This window comes from Uloborus diversus, chromosome 4, assembly GCF_026930045.1.
Source record: "Uloborus diversus isolate 005 chromosome 4, Udiv.v.3.1, whole genome shotgun sequence".
NCBI lineage: Eukaryota > Metazoa > Arthropoda > Arachnida > Araneae > Uloboridae > Uloborus > Uloborus diversus.
Window position 1 is genome coordinate 60,465,377 of NC_072734.1, and position 18,832 is coordinate 60,484,208.

At 35.1% G+C, this 18,832-nt stretch overlaps 1 protein-coding gene across 1 annotated transcript in view; it reads right to left on the reverse strand.

The window, feature by feature from the left end:
• The window catches only part of LOC129221505 (mitogen-activated protein kinase-binding protein 1-like), a 149,847-nt gene that overhangs the window by 69,654 nt on the left and 61,361 nt on the right, over positions 1-18,832 (reverse strand). The window contains exons 3-12 of the mRNA XM_054855995.1: positions 17,184-17,304; positions 11,145-11,237; positions 9,856-9,972; positions 7,176-7,274; positions 6,907-7,092; positions 5,490-5,650; positions 4,999-5,074; positions 2,558-2,671; positions 910-1,050; positions 730-796 (exon numbers count right to left, since the gene is read on the reverse strand). Of these exons, the coding sequence (XP_054711970.1) occupies positions 730-796; positions 910-1,050; positions 2,558-2,671; positions 4,999-5,074; positions 5,490-5,650; positions 6,907-7,092; positions 7,176-7,274; positions 9,856-9,972; positions 11,145-11,237; positions 17,184-17,304 (1,175 nt within the window). The remainder of the gene's footprint in view (positions 1-729; positions 797-909; positions 1,051-2,557; positions 2,672-4,998; positions 5,075-5,489; positions 5,651-6,906; positions 7,093-7,175; positions 7,275-9,855; positions 9,973-11,144; positions 11,238-17,183; positions 17,305-18,832) is intronic.

An 18,832-nucleotide genomic window follows, 5' to 3' on the forward strand; every position in this document is an offset into this window, starting at 1 on the left:
AGGAGGAGGAACAGGCTTGAGGGGACAGGGGCCGTTTCTAGAACCAATAACTCCAATGAGTAGGGTCCTGCCTAAACTCGTGATTGCGACAAACTTAATTTGAATTCAAAATTTCAGAATTCAAATCAGTTTTTTTTTTTTTTGCTTGTTACTTATTACCTAGTACCCAAGGGGTTCGCTAACTTCTTTCGGAGTTTGGAAAGAGTTCGCAAGGAGGAAAAGGTAGGGAACCGCTGTACTAAGTCAATGGTTTGCATTAGAAAAGATTTGAGAATATATTAATCCCCCTGAAACTAAGATTTTTCCCCTTTTTTTGACTATGGAACAGGAATAAAAGTAACTCATATCCTCCTCCGAACTTTTTTTCTGGCTACGCCACCGGTTCGCATCATTTGTGAACGAGATAAGTTCTATGATATAAACCTTCATTTCGTGATTTTTGAATGATACGTTTGAGTGGCGTAGACAGAAAAAAAAAATCTCGAAGGGAAATATGGTTGAATTTCGAGGAGAGGTGTGTATGGTTAGTTTTACTTGTTTTCTATGGTCAAAGAAGGAAAATTTCAGCGTTTCGTGTGAGGGGGGGGGGTGCGGGTATCTCCCCAATTCCTCTTGGATACGCCACTGATCCGATAAAGCAAGTTTCATAAAAACTGTTAGTCTCAAAAGCCAACTAAGACTTTTCTTAATGCATAAACAATTACACGTACAAAAGTTGTAGATACTTACCTGGAAGAAAGTCGATATCACATAGGAACACTAAATTGGGATCGGTGTACAAAATTTTCAGTAGTTCCTAACAAAACGAAAGAAATAAATAAATAAAAGCAGGAGTAATTGCAACAAATTATATCAGACATAAGACGAGTTACCAGCGTTTGTACAGTAAGTGAAGTGAATGTTACTTACGTGGCAATAAATGTTTCGCTTCAAGGCACTGTTTTGGAAAACCTTTTGATCCAGGTTCCATATTCGAATGGTGTCGTCGCTGGCACAAGTGAAAAATGTACCTTCTGGAAGTGGGCTGCTCTCGGGCAGATTCGGGTACGTCTATGAAATGAATAAGAGAGAGGCAGATTAAGGAAACGAATTATAGATGGTTAATCTGCTTGCCACAGGTAAAAAATCCATCTTAAGGAATAGAATGTAATAATATTTATCAGTGAAGATTTTTAGGATTGAAATTTTTGCATCACTAGAGTTATTTAGAAACAATGTGCCTCAATATTATCTTTTCTCGACAATATTCTGTAATGTTTTGTGCCTTCCGCATTCTCTCATTCAGTTATAAATTTATTTGCTTATGGTATCAGTTTCAGGTTCAACGTAACTTGTCTTAAGAACAGTCAATTATCTGTAGTGTAGTAGACCAACGCCCAAAATTTTACTCTCTGTTCACGAAAAAGATAGGCAGAAAGTAAAAAAACAGTCAGAAGGTTAGCCATGGCCACTATGGCCACTTTGAGAGATTTTCTCTGGAATAAAAAAAATACCGAATGGTATTCGCAATGGTAGTCTTCTTGGCAACAATTTGTTCCTGTTCAAGCCAAACACGTGATTGACACCGTCAAGTATATATTTAACTGGATAAAAACAATGACGTCAATTATTTTATTATCTATCCTCTAATTAATCATCTTCATATTAATAATTGCCGATGATCGAGTAACCCATGCGCTTCAACAAAACTCGCGATACGGCATGATAATTTGATAATGTGTTTTGGTAATGTTTAACATGGAAGAAAAGGCTTTATTGTGACAAGGCTGAACTCGATCCGGCAATTTAGCAGTTTTACTGGTAAGACTGTGTCATTTCAGGGGAATGAAGAAACGAAAAAGCGGTCAACTATGTCTACTGGAGTTTAGGGTTAATCCACTGGAGTTAGGGTTAAATTTTCAACCATTAAAATAACACCAAACAGGCAATTGCTTCTTTAAAATGTAAGAGAAGCAATTTTCACCTTCATACCTAGATGGGCGATTTTCTAGTTAGTGTATAGTTGCAAATATTAAAAGCAAAATACAAATGCATAGAAAATTTAAATTTTAGTGTTATTATCGTTGAAACAATTGATAATACAGCAGAACCCAGACAAAGTTATTGAAATAGACGGGACTTCGGAAAACGGACGGACTTTCGGAAAATCGAACCTAACGGGTATTTTAGAACATTTCAGTTTGCAGATTATGCACAACAAATAGGGTATTTCTTATAAAACTATTTTATGTGAAGTATACTTACAAAATAGAAGCAAGAACTAGATAGAAAGCAGCACTATAATATAGTCACTTCAATTCAAATTTTGAAATACTTTATACACACAACAATTTTACAAAGAAAAACAGAAATGAATTTCAGTTCAGATAAAAAAGGTTCAAATAATCAAGTTTTTACTTCATCGTCATTATCATTATTATTATTGTTGTAGTTGTCCATCTTTTAAAAACTAAAGCATCTGGTTTCTGCTTTAAGCTAGTTTCACTTGTAAAATGGCCTTTCTTTATTGGAAAAAAAAAAAAAAAAAACGAGAAATCAAAAAAAAAAAGGTTCTTACTTCCACTCCCCATATGCAGGCACTATGGTATAAAAAGGAATGCGACTTTCCCACTTTCTTGACGTCCTTTACGTCCCACACGTAGAGGCTGTGATCGCTGTGCACACAAGTCACCTTCAAACAGAGACATTGGAATTATCCCCGATAACAACAATATAATCAGTGCTCCACTCTCAAATTTAAAATAAGTAAATAAACCGAGATAATGCAACCGAAACTGAAGAAAAACCTGGTTTTTGTTATTTTATGAAGCAACCCAACAATGCACTTATTGAACATAATTTTCTGATTGAAATCTGAACGTTCACCCCATTCCTCCACATATATTTTTTGAAATTGTATAACTTTTGTAAAAATAGATGTCGTATCTTTCATAGCAAGGTCCTTGAAAAATTTCTTTAAAAGCTCCGATTTAGGTTTCCATGAAGGGCAAGGTTTGAGCTAATTACTTGTTGGTTGCTTCATCCATCGCTCGTGGTAGATCTCAGAATCTTGTGCAGTTTCTGCCGTAAGCAAATTTATAGATTATGTTTTGATACAGATGACTTGGGGGAAGATTCTTTCCAAGCTGGCGAAAGAGTGTAGCAAGATAATATAACTGGTATCTCAAATTTAGATTTGTTAGAATCAATTTTTATCGTAAGTCAGGACTTTATTTACTCAGGAGCTCAGTTTCCGCGCTTTTTGTTTTCAATTTTAAATGAATTTTTACAAATTAACCCTTAACTGGAGTGTTGATTTTTTTTTTTTTTTTTTTTGTAGCGTGCGTCATGTGGTGGAGTGTATGTAACCCCCAACATTACATTTCCTGTATACAGCACAAAACTCAACCGGAACTTTTTTTAAATAATTTTTGTTCCATTTAGCTGTACTGGGTATCGCAAGATAACTTCCCTGTTTCAAGACTCAATAAAATCCATGTTGTGAATCGGAACGTGTATTTTTTTTTTCATAATAAAAATGTAGGTACATATCTAAAATATTTTTTATAAGCGCATTAAAATAACATCAGGCTGGTGATGTCTCCCCTCCCCCGTTCCCCCATTGCTTATAAACGGAAAAAGTTCGGCGATTTCATGAAAATGACTTAAAGACATTTATTTAGTTCCAATAGAATAAAGAACAGCTCATTCCTCAAGGGCATCATAGGCTGCTTTGAGGGAATACTTTCCAAAACGCCTTATCTCAAGAGGAGGCGATTTGGAGTGTCTAGTCCGCTTATCCGATTTGGCCTCTTGTGATTTTTTCTGTAGTTTTTTGGTATCTCGCATTATGAAAACCATTCAAAGACTCTACAAAGTCTAAAAGTTAACATCAAGGCAGAAATTGCCAACGTACTTGTTTCTATGTTAGAAAGAGTCATGAGTAGGCTTGCCAGATTTCTGAAATGCTCAACCGGGACCTTTCCCCATCCGAATCCCCGTGTCGGGGGTATTCAGAAGGGTACACATCCTTGGCTGGTTTTTAGATTGTTTTATAGGGTAGTAGTTTCTCAATGCTATGAATAAATGGATACTAACTGTGAGCCAAAACCAGGGGTAATAAATAATACATGACGCAAGTAGAAACAATTTGAATGAGGAATAAAATTTTGAACAATATTTACATGTACTTTTCATTGGCTGGAACTTTTTCGGTTTAAATCATGTAGTAAAAATCTTCACAAGTCAATTCAACATCAATTATTATGTTAATGTTACAAATGACAAAGTAGTTATCCCCTAAATAATCCTTCAGTTTCTTATTTTTAGACTTTTTTGGCTATCTATGATCAAATTCATCATTCACGGGGACGTGAGGTAAACCGGCTGGAACACCGTAGTTTTGTCTGAAATCCGGGACTGTTCCGATCAAACCGGGACGTTTGGCAAACCTAGTCATGAGAAATGTCAGAAATAGACTTATACAGTCGAGAGACAGTGCGGGTCTTCATCTACATGATGTGAGATTCAAAACTACGTAAAACAAAAATGAATTTACGTTGTTTGAAAAACCTGGAAAATTAAACACATATTTATATATAATCTGGCTGGAAAAAACGACTGACAATAACTATTCGCTGAAACTAAAACAGTTGATAATCCGAGTGTGAAAACGCGAATCATGTAAAAAAGCTTAGCACTCTGGAATTCTATTAAAATTTCATCAGAAGTGATAATATTTTCGACTCGAAATTAATTCTTCTTCTTTTCATATCCGGATTTAATGAAACCAGTCAGGAACTGACCGAGTTTTTCAAAGATTTCCATTTCGAAAGCTATTACCCCTAAACTAGTTCCCAGTCCAAATGTAAAAAACGGTAAAGCTTATGAGCTATCACAGAACATTTAAAATGAATTTCGGGGGGGGGGGGAGGGGGCTGTTTTTTTACACAGTATCACGATTTCTCATCCTTGACTGATAACGATATTTGGGTAATGGAGTTGGCAAAAGTATTTTACCTTTTTGTTGGTTTCGTCTAATGTAACAGCAATCACGTCAGGATACTTAGAAGCAGGAGGATGGCACGATACCTGTCTGAGATTTAATATACATGTATAGATTTGCAGTTTAAATTTAAAAAATGAGAAATAATGAGAAGAATATGTTAGAACTGATAGTGCTTAAGATTACTTCCATCTAGTGGAAACAATTTGAAAAATTAGCTTTATATAGTGAAAACGGTTAATTTAGAGCTCAAACATTTTGGTGGAGTATTCAATTAAGTATCTGTAGGTAACTTTTATTTACAAAAATTAAGTTGCCTTAACCATAACTCTGATTAATCTTTGTCTTAAAACTTGCTGTACTCATACTTACTACTTTATTGTGATGTTTTAAATACATTCTTACTCTTCAAGAAGAGAATTGAACATTTGCTAAAACTGAACATTTATCTCAGACACTTTTTATAACTCATGCAAGTATAAAAAAATGTAAAGCACTTGCTTACCTTCCCGTGAGTCCTTTGGACACATCGACCCCCAGATAGTGAGGGCGAGGAAGAGTGCAAATGAATCGGAGATCGAGCGGGCTGAAACACCTGACGATGCCATCGGAACAGCCGACTAGGATGAGGTTCTCTCCCACACACACGCTGTATGCCATTGCGATCTGACAAAAAAAAAAAAAAGACTATGAGATGATAAATAGTTCAACGAGAAAATCCTACTTTTGTTGTTAAATTCTTTTGATTTTTTCTCACTCCACACAAAGGTGAACATAAGGATACAGGAAGGAATTACCAGTCAGAACAATCTAGCCAGAATATAATTATTGCCTTAATTTTCATCACAGATGAAAGATTTGTTTTGTATCTGTTGATAAATATATGAAATACAATAAAAACCTTACGTATACCCGTGAGAACTAACAAGTGAGCACTAAATTTTTGTTGATTCTAATTCAAACAATTTTTAACCTGATTTTATTTTTCTTTGGTTAGTGCAAAACTAACGAAGAATGGAAATTTAAGCATTCATTGTTGTACATAGCATTATTTGAATAAATTCAATTGAAATGAAGAAAAAAATTACAAATCATGGGTTCCACTACTTCAGAACGTTGCAATCAAGTGCCCTCCGAAGATAAAAGAGGATGAGCCATGCAGGAGGAGATCTGAGTCGGCAGTTGGTACAGGAGGATTAGGTTCAAAATCCATAAAAGAATAGATAAATAAATGAAAAATATTTTTTAAAGAAATCGACGGCCAGACTTCTCCTTTGAGCTCGTATGTACCTTTAGAAAGGTATCTAAAAAATTATATTTGGCGAAACTAAACCAGAACCTGTTTGGATGAACCATGGCTTCATAGAAACTATAGGCTCTCGTGAAAAGGAAGATAAATCAATCCAAAGTTGTACCACCAAATATGAAGTTAATGTCAAATCCAATGAAAGAAAAGGTCAAGACCTACATAAATTTTTAAGGCCAGACTCATCCTCTGAAGAAACCTGTAACATCTGAGGCAAAACATTACTTCTTGGCGAACAATGACGTTAAGAAGATAACATTCATTTTGTGTAGCATTGCAGACTTCTGTTCGACGTCTCCAAGATGTCAAGAAAAGTCTCCAGTGGATGCACTGCAGTGTATTATTAGATTGTCCAAGTTATGCATTAGATATTCAGAGTGTGTCCATTCACATATATATCTATCAACCTGATCAAATGTTATATAGCAATTTATATTTCCAAATAAAACGTTCAGTGCCCAAGTTTGAACATAACTGCTAAACCAATTAAAATAATATTTTTCAAATGCATCAAATTCCGTTTAATTGTATGTCATGGTGTTAACTACAAACCATTTAGGATAACCCGCAAGCTAAGATAATAATTACTATCAATCAATATTGAAGAAACACTCACCCTTAGTTCAACCCACTTATCCAGCAATCTCCGACCATTGAATTCGCACAAGAGTCCGGATTTGGTGACAGCGAAGGTGCTGTCAGCAGATTCCCCCCGTCCACACGCCACGTCGCAGAAGTAATTGTTCCTCTGGTCTCCCAAGATAGCAGATCGACCCATCAGAGGCACAGGTTCCAGCTTGTACTACATCCAAGGAAGAATAAAATAAGGTACATATAAGCACTTTTGATCAATTCTTCAGGATCATTATGACGAAGGTGACTTACCTTTGTGGATCGAGAGTACTCCAGGTACCAAAATTTGACATGATTGTTACCAACAGTGACGAAGTAATTTCCACCAGCGGAAAAGGAAATAGCTTTCACCTGTTGATCAGAAAGCAGTTTAATTCAGATCATGTAATTTTTTGCAAAGAGTAGGGCAACGGCACCAGTAACAGACATGCTTAAAACATCGGTTTCAAGTTAACTCAATTTTCTGAGCCTTTTAATGTATTTAGGCGTTTTAAGCTATTTAGAACTAAAGCCTTATTAAATTCAAATATGCATGAAACACCGGCAGACCTCGTGGTGGCTGTTCATAACCTTCCACCACTGCCTTGTAAATACTAATTGACTCATAAATTCAGTCTGATAACACTTATGGTTGCACTGTATTCATGGGCCACAGCAACATCAGTTTTACCCGCCTAAAATTATTATTATAATTCAAACTTACGACTGTTACTGGACATTTGTCTGTTATTGGTGCCGTTACCCTAAGTTGGTTTTCAATTGGAATGATGAAAGACAATATTCATATTAGTATTATTTTCGAGTTAGAAATATTTATTATTATAGATTAATACTCGTACAATAGGGTTGGCAATTTGGTTCAAATCAACTGCTCTTGAGAGAGTTAACATCTAAAACCCTCCCACCTCTGTGCACCGATTTGGAAGAAAAGGAGATTTTTGCAGTCCAATGACCATGTTTTTATCTTCTGTTTTTTTCCCCTGTAGTGTAATAAAACTATTCTCGGCGAAGAAATAATATTGGTCCAAAACTAAAGTAGTCCTGTTCGAAAGTACTACTGACTACTGGAGCCGAAAAGAAATTAAGAGTTTAGAATTTCATATTTTTTGCTTCCACAGTAGATTCGATAGTTCCATAAGCATTTATACTCGCTGATAGGACAGACGTTTGTCAAGTTTCTCAATAACATCAATTATTTTTGGCATGAGCAATAAGTGGGAGTACAATAGAGCTCTGTCGTTAAGCTCGAGAAAAATTGTATCAATGGATCAGTAATCATGCAGAAATTTAATTAATTTTTTTTTCGAAAATTGTCTTAGAAATCAATATTTTTGTTCACCTTTAAAATTTTCATCTAGATCATTTTGTTATTACCTGAGCTTTTGTTACACACAAAGAGTTCCGCTTTTTGTACAACAAACGACTCATTTACAAGCCATTTTTATTTCCCATTAACAGTCAAAGACCTAACACAAAATACAAATGAATCAATCTACAAATTTCGTTTAAGTAATTTAACCACATAATAGGATACGTTTATTTAATTTGGAAACAGCGTAAATGTTTAAAACAGGAAATGTTTTTACAGAAAATACGATCTTTCACGAAGAGTTTTTTTTTTTTTTTTTTTTGCCACATTGTCGGCATTTTACACGCATCCCGACCGTGTACTTGAAATGATCCTTGCGTAATCTTGTGCGTTATATTGGTGATTGCAATTACGACAAAAGGATGTAGTTCTACTAAACGTGGGGCGCGTCCGGGTTTCGCCCGTATTTGTTGCTAAAGCCTACACTTTCGGATTTGATCACTTCTTGCGAAAAGGCCGCCCCCGGCGCCATTTTGTACTGAAAGAGAACGAAAATTATTCAATTATCCCACTCATTTTATCTTAGATATCGTCATTCTTAGACGAATGCATTAACCAGAATTCGAAGCCATTTGCTCGTAGAGACATCAAAAGTCTTTTGATACAAAAATGATGAATTGCAGTAGCATTTAAATCAACGACAAAATTTTAAGTGCAAAACAAATGTAGGAATCATAGTTTTTCATTTTTGAGAAAATAAAACATTAGTTTAAGGTATAACTTCAACATAGGATCATATATTAGCGATATTTTGCATTGTCGATCGTTTATTATATAAGTTTTTTTTTTTTTTTGCAATAATACTGCAGATAAAAACATCGACAATATAAACTATCGCCAATAGAGGCCTGTGCAAAAGATGTTCCTAGTTTATCGCCGTTGCTGGGGAAACAACCAACTTTTGAACATTAAACTACTTTTATACGATTGTATAAGAAAGATGCGTATGCGATCTTTAAGGGTAAAGTGGTTAAATTATCAAACTCTACAACAGCAGATCATAAACTTTATAATATCAGTATGAGCAACATCACACTGATATCATAAAATGTAGTATTAGACATGGACGGATCCAGAAATTGTTCAAGGAGGGGGCGATTGGCTTTTTAGCTTACCTCTACTACGTATCTAATTTGCACATGCTTGGAGGATGGGAGCCACATTATTTTATCTGACGCAACTGAAGTGTAGAGATTTATCCAAGGAGGTCCCTGAACCTATTCCTTTCCTTTTCAGTTGAAGGAGTTCTTCTAAAATTGAGTTTTAGAACTTCAATTTCGTAGTGATTCCTGGACAATATTTCAACCCTCCCTCCCCTCCTTTCCCTAACTCCTCCTCTCGACATCCCCAAAGATCTTCTGAAATCTCCCCTTTGAAACTTCATTTCTAAAAAGTTTTCGGAAGAGAGATTCGAACCCCATTCCTTTCCTTCATGTCGTCAAAGATGACCTGCAATTGCGTTTTTAGAACTTCAATTTAGAAAAATTTGTCGATGCAGGGTCCTTCAAGGGGGATCGCTCCTCCTTGTACCCGTCCTTGATATTAGACGAAATGCCGTAGTACCTTGCAGGAGACTTTGTTGGATGCGACTTTCTGCTTGTTTCGCCAGTCCCAGACATTGACAACCATGTCGTGCTGAGAACCGATGGACACGACGTACTTCATGTTAGGGGAAAATGCCTTCAAAGAAAAAATACATTTATTAGGAACATGCACACTGCTACAGAATATCTTCGAATTTAAATAAAAGCAACAAAGCAAGAAGTTGGGGCATTTTTTAAGAATCTTATTAGTCTGGGACTCAGATAAGCCTAAAGATGTCTGTCGATGTTCACTGTTGTTATTTTTAATGAGATTTAATCCTATGACTAGGAAGAATATTGCTTTTAGCAAAAATAATCAATTTTGGACTGTTCGTAGTTACCAATTTCATTGTCTCGGGACTAGGTAGTAGCCAAAGTAAGTTAAGTATACAAATTCATTTTACTTAATGACTTAAATGAATTTCTTACTTCAAAGATTTTAAAGAAAGTGGGAAACAACTCCCCATCAAATTAGTCAGACTTAATTTCTAATAGCACATTGTTTTACCACATGTAATTAGCTGGAACCTTTTTAAAGGAGAAGAAATTATATTTACCGCCTGACACATCAATTTTTAACTGAGTGAAGTTCCCCTCCCCCTCCCGTCAAGAAAAAAAGCGGAGAAAATGAAATTATTTTACTTGCTTGCATGATTTATTTTTTCTCAAACATAACTAAACCCAAAGTAAATTTTACCCAACACTCTTAGATAAAAAGAGCCTTATGAAGAGTTTAACTAAACTTACCACTACTAGAAATATATGGCTCTAAAAAGGAGCTCTAAAAAGGATTAAGTCATCCATGCTTGACATAAAAGCTGCATATCATAACTAAGGAAAGAAAATGCTTTGAAAGATATCCACCGATATTGACTTTATTCTCATTTCAATTTGTCTAACTTTTTATTATGTTTTCCTTTAAGTTTAACTTTAGTCTCATTTTGGCAATTTAAGACTTTTGATCAAGCAAGCACAAAGCTGGCACACTTAGTGTTCCGTCAATCTCGATAAAAGTAAATTTAAGGAGCAATAAAATTGTTTAAAACACATCCTTTTTTTAATACCTTAAATTTTAACTTTTTACAATTGTTTTCGAATTTCAGGTTCGATGTGGGAACTGAAGACCTTAACAATTTGAGCTGAAATTTGGAACTCCTTTTATTCCGTCAAAAAGTCTTACAAAAGGTTTTTTTTCGATAAATCAAGTATGAAAGATCATTTAATATAAATTAAATGATCTAAAAAGACATGTATGTTATAAAAACTTACCACACAATTGATCCCATGTTTGTGACCCGATAGGTCTGCAACCTGTGACAGTTTCTGGACATCCCACACCCTGACGTGTGACACAACTCCACACTAAAAGAAATATTATTGCAAAGAATTAAAAAAAAAGTTTATGATGAACAAACGAAGCTCAAATTAATAAACACCCGTGAATTTACAAACTACGTGTTAGCCCTCCATAGTAGGTACTGCTATAATTTTAACGGTCCATTTACAAAACTAAATGAGTAGAAAATTATTTGAAGGAAGTGTAAGCTTTTTCTATTAAAGAGAACAACAATTCTGCAAATTTTATAAGCATTTCTACCACGCTGTTTTAAGTCTGCAAAATTGGTGTGCTTGAATTAGTAAACAGGATTTTTCTGGATTAATTGTTTCCAAATTCCAAGATTGTTAAACATTGTAGTGATTCTCATGGTTCAAACAATAAAATTGAATCTTTTAAAAAATTTGCTCCGATAAATTTTCAAAAGTTCTCATTCACAGCAATGCAAGCTAAATATTTGATGGCTTGTGAGCCTTGTGCCGAAACCGCAACTTTTCAACATTTACTAGCCGCCAGGACGGCTTTGATTAGCCGCCATCGTCGGCCGCCTCGATCTCACCGCCTCCAGCGGCTCGTGGAAAGTTCGACAACGAACAAGTGTGCATTTCTCTGTTTTCGGACTTCGTGAACTATTTTTCTTTTTGAACTGATGAAAGAGTTTGCTTTTATAACCTCGAAACAGCTGTTTGTAGATTTTTTAAACTCTTTTTAATTGCTTTTATTTGTACAAGTGTATACGTTGTCTTAGTTTTACTCATTTACTCATATATATTTATATGAAGTGCCCTTCTCAGTCAAAATTATTACCACGTAATGATAATTCTCTAGTATTATATTTTCATCCATATTTTTAATGTCTTTTAATTCTTAAATTTAATTATTTTATTTCTATTTAACACAAACTGCCGAATGGCAACACGTAATTAAAAAAAGTGAAAAAGACGCACGAGATCGTGTTCCAGGAATTTGGTCTTGAGAAAATAAAAATGACGACTTCTTGAAGTATATGTGATGTAAATAAAGTTTTGTCGATTTTTATAAAATAATGGAGTCAAATTCTTATACAAAATTAGGGTGTTGTTATAAACCTTCACAACACTCTCAGTGGTGACCCACGTTTTGGACAAGAAAAAAAAGGAAAAGAAAAGAAGACGGACAATGCTTTATTCTATGGTATGCTCTTCACTTAAAGTCATTCACTTGAAGGGAAATGCTCTGGCCTAAATTTTATTTTCGTGAAAAGATAAATTTTATCTTTGACTAATTTTTCTTTGTTTTAATTTAATTGCATTTGTTTATTTTACTTGTAAAATCTCAGTTAAATTTTAAAATGTCGGTAGAAAGTTTAGATAATGTTGAATTTACCAATAATACTGTACAAAGTGACTCAGTTTTGAGAGTTGCAACCAGATTACCTCCACTATGGAAAAGTAATATAACAGTTTGGTTTATTCAAGTGGAGGCTAGTTTCAATGTTTCACGTATAACAAATGATGAGACGAAGTATAACTACTTCTTATCCGCCATTGACGCAGATACACTTAGCGCTGTTTCGGATTTAATTATAGCTCCTCCAGAGGGAAATAAATATCAAGCTTTAAAAGATAGATTAGTTAAAGAGTTTTCCGATTCGCAATCAAGCCAAATACGGTAACTTTTGTGTGAACTTACATTAGGTGATAAAAAACCATCTGTTTTACTTCGGCAAATGAAAGAACTTTCACGAAATTCAATTACTGACGAATTTTTAAAAACCATTTGGTTAGAGCGTTTGCCAACACATATTCAAGCCATTTTATCAGCATCAACTTCAGAGTTGACTGAACTGTCCATTTTAGCTGATAAAATTCATGAAATAAAAATGGAGCCATCAGTTTGCAAAATTTTAGAAACACTAAAACATAGTGAACAAACGACGCAAATATCAAATTTGCAAAATCAAATTGAGCATTTAACCATGCGAGTTTCTGAACTAACTAAAATGGTATCAAAACGTTCATTTTCAAGAGGTCGTAGTAATCATAGATATAGGTCCCAATCTAGGAGTAGACGAATTCCAACACCCTCAGATAATCAAAATACATCTGAGTTTTGTTTTTATCATGAAAAATTCGGCGATAAAGCATTTAAATGTCGCCAACCATGCAGTTATGATGCAGTTCAAAAAAACTTGCCATAGCTGCTATGTCTAATAACGATATTTACCCTGACATAGCAGCACATAAACAGTGTAGATTACACATAATGGATAAAAGTACGGGATTAAATTTTTTGGTTGATAGTGGCAGTGATATTTCTTGCATTCCTGCCCATTTTTCATTCAAAGCAAAAACTCCCATCACTTACGTGTATGCTGCGAACGATTCAAAAATAGCTGTGTACGACCACAAGGTGTTAAATATCAACATTGGATTGCGTAGAATATATCAGTGGCAATTTGTTGTAGCAAATGTTTCTTACCCAATTCTAGGAGCAGATTTTTTACAAAATATTTCACTACTAGTAGATTTAAAGAAGTCGAGATTAATTGATTCAGTCACTGGTTTGACAACGAAGGGAGAGTTAACTAAAACTCAATATAGTGGGATTAAATTAGTCTCGGATAATATGGTGTACAAAGAATTATTTAAAGATTTTCCCGAGCTATTGAATCCTATCCCAAATTTCAAAAAACCAGTCAGTCACGATACTGTCTATTATATAGAAACAAAAGCACCGCCTTTATTTTCTAAGCCCCGACGTTTACATCCAAAGGTATTAATCGAAGTTAAAAAAGAATTTCAATACCTTATGGATCAAGGAATATGCCGTCCTTCAAAATCTCCTTGGGCTTCTCCTATTCACGTGGTACCAAAAGCGGATGGATCTTACCGTATTTGTGGTGATTATCGAAGGTTAAATTCGGTCACTGTGCCTGACCGTTACCCTGTGCCACACATACACAATGTAACGAACATTTTACACGGCAAGAAAATTTTCTCTAAACTCGATATTGTTAGGGCATATTTTCACATTCCAGTTTTCAAAGATGATATTCAAAAAACTGCAGTTACCACACCGTTTGGTAGTTTTGAGTTCTTATATTTAAATTTCGGTTTAAAATGTGCAGCAAATACGTTCCAAAGATTTATTAACGAGGCACTTTCAAATGTAGACTTCGCTGTTGCTTATTTAGACGACATACTAATTTTTTCCGAAAATGAAACGGAACACTTAGAACACATGAAAATTGTATTAGGTAGGCTTGCCAAATATGGTTTAAATGTGAATATTTCCAAAAGTGTTTTTGCTCAAACTGAAGTATCATTTTTAGGACATGATATTTCTTTTGAAGGAATTAAACCTTTAAAATCAAAAGTTGAAACCATTCAAAATTATCCTAAGCCAAAAACAATATCAGAGCTTCGACGATTCATTGGATTAATAAATTGCTTTAGAAGATTTGTTAAACATGCAGCAAGACTGCTTACCCCTTTAACAGATCAAATAAGAGGATGTAAAAAGAATGATAGCACTCCTATTGAATGGTCTCCAATTTTGAATGACGCATTTGAGAAAGCTAAACAAAGTTTGATTGGCGCTGCATTGGTCTTTCCCTCGCAGGATGGGCAGTTAGCATTACACACTGATGCTAGTGATTTCTCCATTGGTTCAACCTTAAGTCTGCAGACTGAAGAAGGGTTGAAACCAATAGCATTTTTTTCAAAAAAACTGAATACTGCTCAGTTAAAATACTCGGTTTTTGATAGGGAATTATTAGCCATTTATGAATCAGTAAAATATTTTCGACATTTCATCGAGGCGAAAGAATGTATAATATACACTGATCACAAACCAATAAAATTTGCTTTTCAAAAGAAACGAGATACCTACACAAATAGGCAAAGTAGATGGTTACCCTTTATCTCTGAGTTTACAACTGACATTGAATATTTGCAAGGTAGCTCAAATGAAGCAGCCGATGCCCTTTCTCGAATAAGTACAATTAAATTTCCTACTTCGCTAGATTACGCTAAGTTAGGTGTTGAACAAAAATCTGACTTAGAACTTAAATCTGCTTTAGAAAATAAGGAATCTAATTTAGTATTAAAATTACTTACTATGCCTGATTCAGAAACTGAAATATTTTGTGATATTTCTACAGGAAAAGCACGACCTTTTCTAATAAAAAGTTTTCGTAAACAAGTTTTTTTAAACCTACATAATTTAACACACCCAGGTATAAAGGTTCGACTAAGCTTATTAAGCAGAGATTTGTTTGGCCTTCAATGGCTACGGATATCAAAGTATGGGTTAAAGAGTGTTTAAACTGCCAAAGATCAAAGGTTTTCAGGCACACTAAAACTGAAGAAGGAAAATTTGATATTAACACATCTAGGTTTGCCCATATACACATTGATCTAATAGGACCACTACCAGAATCTGAAGGAAAGAATTAATGCTTAACGGTAATTGATAGGGCAACGCGATGGCCAGAAGCATATCCTATTTGTGATATGACAGCACCAACTGTCGCTAAGACGTTGATGTCTGAATGGATTTCAAGATTTGGTTGTCCAGAAAAAATTACATCAGATCAAGGTCGTCAATTTGAGTCTGAGCTATTTCGACAATTAACTCGATTCATTGGTGCCGAAAAGATAAGAACTTCACCATACCATCCTCAATCAAATGGTCTTATTGAGAACTGGCATCGACCATTAAAATGTGCTTTAAAAGCTCGACGAAATGAAAAATGGACCGAAGTTCTTCCCACAATACTCCTAGGATTCCGTGCAGCAATTAAAACGGATCTGAATGTTTCACCAGCCGAACTTGTTTATGGAACTTCACTTCGACTTCCAGGAGATTTTTTCGATGAACATTCGGTTATAAAAAGCCCTGAAACTATGATACAGAAGCTAAGAGATATATTTCACGATTTTGCTCCTTTACCGACAAAATCACATTCTAATATTAAGCCTTTCGTATCACAAGACTTAAAAACTTGCACCCATGTTTTTATCAGAAATGATGGGGTGCGGAAAAGTCTTCAGCCGCCATACAACGGACCTTATGCAGTCATCAAGCGCGGCGCGAAAGTGTTCAAAGTAATGATAAAAGGCAAAAATGTCACTGTGTCTGTAGACAGGCTAAAACCAGCATTTCTGTCTGCTGACAAGGACAATGTTAACCAACCAGAAGAAGAAATGCGTAAAAAAGATGAAGAAACTTCATATAGGACAAAATATGGACGAACAGTTCACTTTCCAAAGAATTATGGACATGTCATTCGTGGTTAATACGTGACTTTCGGCAACGCATTTATTATCATCATTACTGGGAAGGGGGTACTGAAGTGCCCTTCTCAGTCAAAATTATTACCACGTAATGATAATTCTCTAGTATTATATTTTCATCCATATTTTTAATGTCTTTTAATTCTTAAATTTAATTATTTTATTTCTATTTAACACAAACTGCCGAATGGCAACACGTAATTAAAAAAAGTGAAAAAGACGCACGAGATCGTGTTCCAGGAATTTGGTCTTGAGAAAATAAAAATGACGACTTCTTGAAGTATATGTGATGTAAATAAAGTTTTGTCGATTTTTATAAAATAATGGAGTCAAATTCTTATTATATATATATATATATATACATATATATATATATGTGTGTGTGTGTGTGTTATGCATTTAATAATATAAGCAAGACAACCATAAAAGTCTAGGAGACTAAGCTAATTCCTCTCAGTCGTCTCTTAACATAAAACAGATCTGCTTTTATCTCAGTCTGGTCGTTAACAATGACCGTCGACGGGACCATTGTTTCATTCGCTCACGAGACAATAACATTCGGCTGTCGTGCTCATTTCGAACGGATTCCAACACTTCCAAACCCCTTTCCGCGGTCGTAAACTGCGCTCTCATGAGGATTCTCATCGAGTGAGATGTTGCCAAACGATAAAACATAAAATTCGCACTTCTTACTTCGCCAGTGGCCAGGTATTTGCCATCATAGGAAAATGATAGGGTGGTGATGTTTCGCTTCGCGTCGGATACCAGGTGGCGCTGCTTGTTCTTGCGGGTGTTGTAAAGGACGACGACGCATCTGGAAACAAAAGAGAGAGATGTTTATCGATATGTTTGCACATTATGATCGATATCAATAATGATATGCATACGCACTTCTACCCCCGCGTTCGTGACCACTGGGCAGTAGCAAGGGTGGAAGAACGGCTCACAATTGTCTTCCTGGTTCATGGGTAACGAGAGTTGACTATCGCTAAATTGGAAAGGTCACTTAAGTCTATAATTTAGAGGGGGGGGGGGAAATGCCCGGACAGGAAGTCAAAACGTGGTACCTCGTATCAGAAATTGAAGTGGAACAAACCAAATTGGCGATAAATTTTACATCCAGCATTTTTCATTAAGTAAAGCTTCGTGCTATACAAAACCAGGCCTTTTCATTATTTCCATTTTGTACTTTAATTTGTGGCATTAATAAGCAAATTCTTTACTTTCAATAAAAAATTGCACTATTTGCATTGTTTACATATAATTGCAAACAAATTTGGGCCTAACCTTTTTTTTAAGCATGCAGTTTGAACAACTGACTTCAAAGAACACCGCTCAACCTATTTCCCTCGCTCTCTTTCTGTCCTTGTCTCAATTTTAATTGATACATTAAGAAGCAAAAATTAAAACATATAACTTGACTCGTGTCAGTTTGAGTACCATTTTCATGAGCTATATTTTAAATTAAAAACTGAATGCGAAATGAGTTTCATAAAATGAAATTTATAACTTTGGGCATTCGTGGAAAACTTCACACACTTCTGTGAAACGCGTTCCAAGAATGAGAACTCATTTTGGGGCACCAAATTTATTTCATAGAAGAGAATAAATAAAGAGACCTTCAGAATTAAACACACCAGATTTTATAAGTACGTACATTATACGAGAATTGCTTTTATGTGGATTTTTAATGCAATTTGAAATGACCGTAGTTATTAAAATTATTAAGCTGTTAAGGGTTGCTTAGTTTTAAACCTACTGAGTTTGATGATTTGATATTTTGCTAATTATCATCGATTGTTTAAAAATCTTTTGTTGTTCTCCGAGGAAGAAAAGAATCAGGAATATGCCTTGGCATGCTTCTAGAGCAAACATTTATTAGGGAAAGATGAGGTTTTCTCTCAGGGCTGTGGAATCGGAGTCGGACTGATTTTGGGGTAAAGGTGTCGGGAGTCAGGAGTCAAAGGTTTAAATTTTCAAGAGTCGGAGTCGGAGTCTGTCATTTTCCCTTGAAATCCACAACTCTAATTATCCATGAAAGAGCCAAGTGCTCGTGGTTTTCGACATTTTCTATTATGATCTACAAAAATTCAGTTTCGTTTCCTATCTCCTTTCTACCATCTGCGAGGTTGTCCGAAGTATTGTTAAGAATGTTATCTTTTAAATATTACCCATTGTCTATTGTTGCAAAGTTTATGTAACTGACTCCTGAATGTATTGATAAGCACTTAAGTCTTCTAGATCAGCGATTCTTAACCGATGCCAGTGGGGCGAAAACGCCAAAAAGCACTTTAAAATGTTTTTTAAACCTCGCTCGTTTGTTTGTTTACACAGGCATGTAA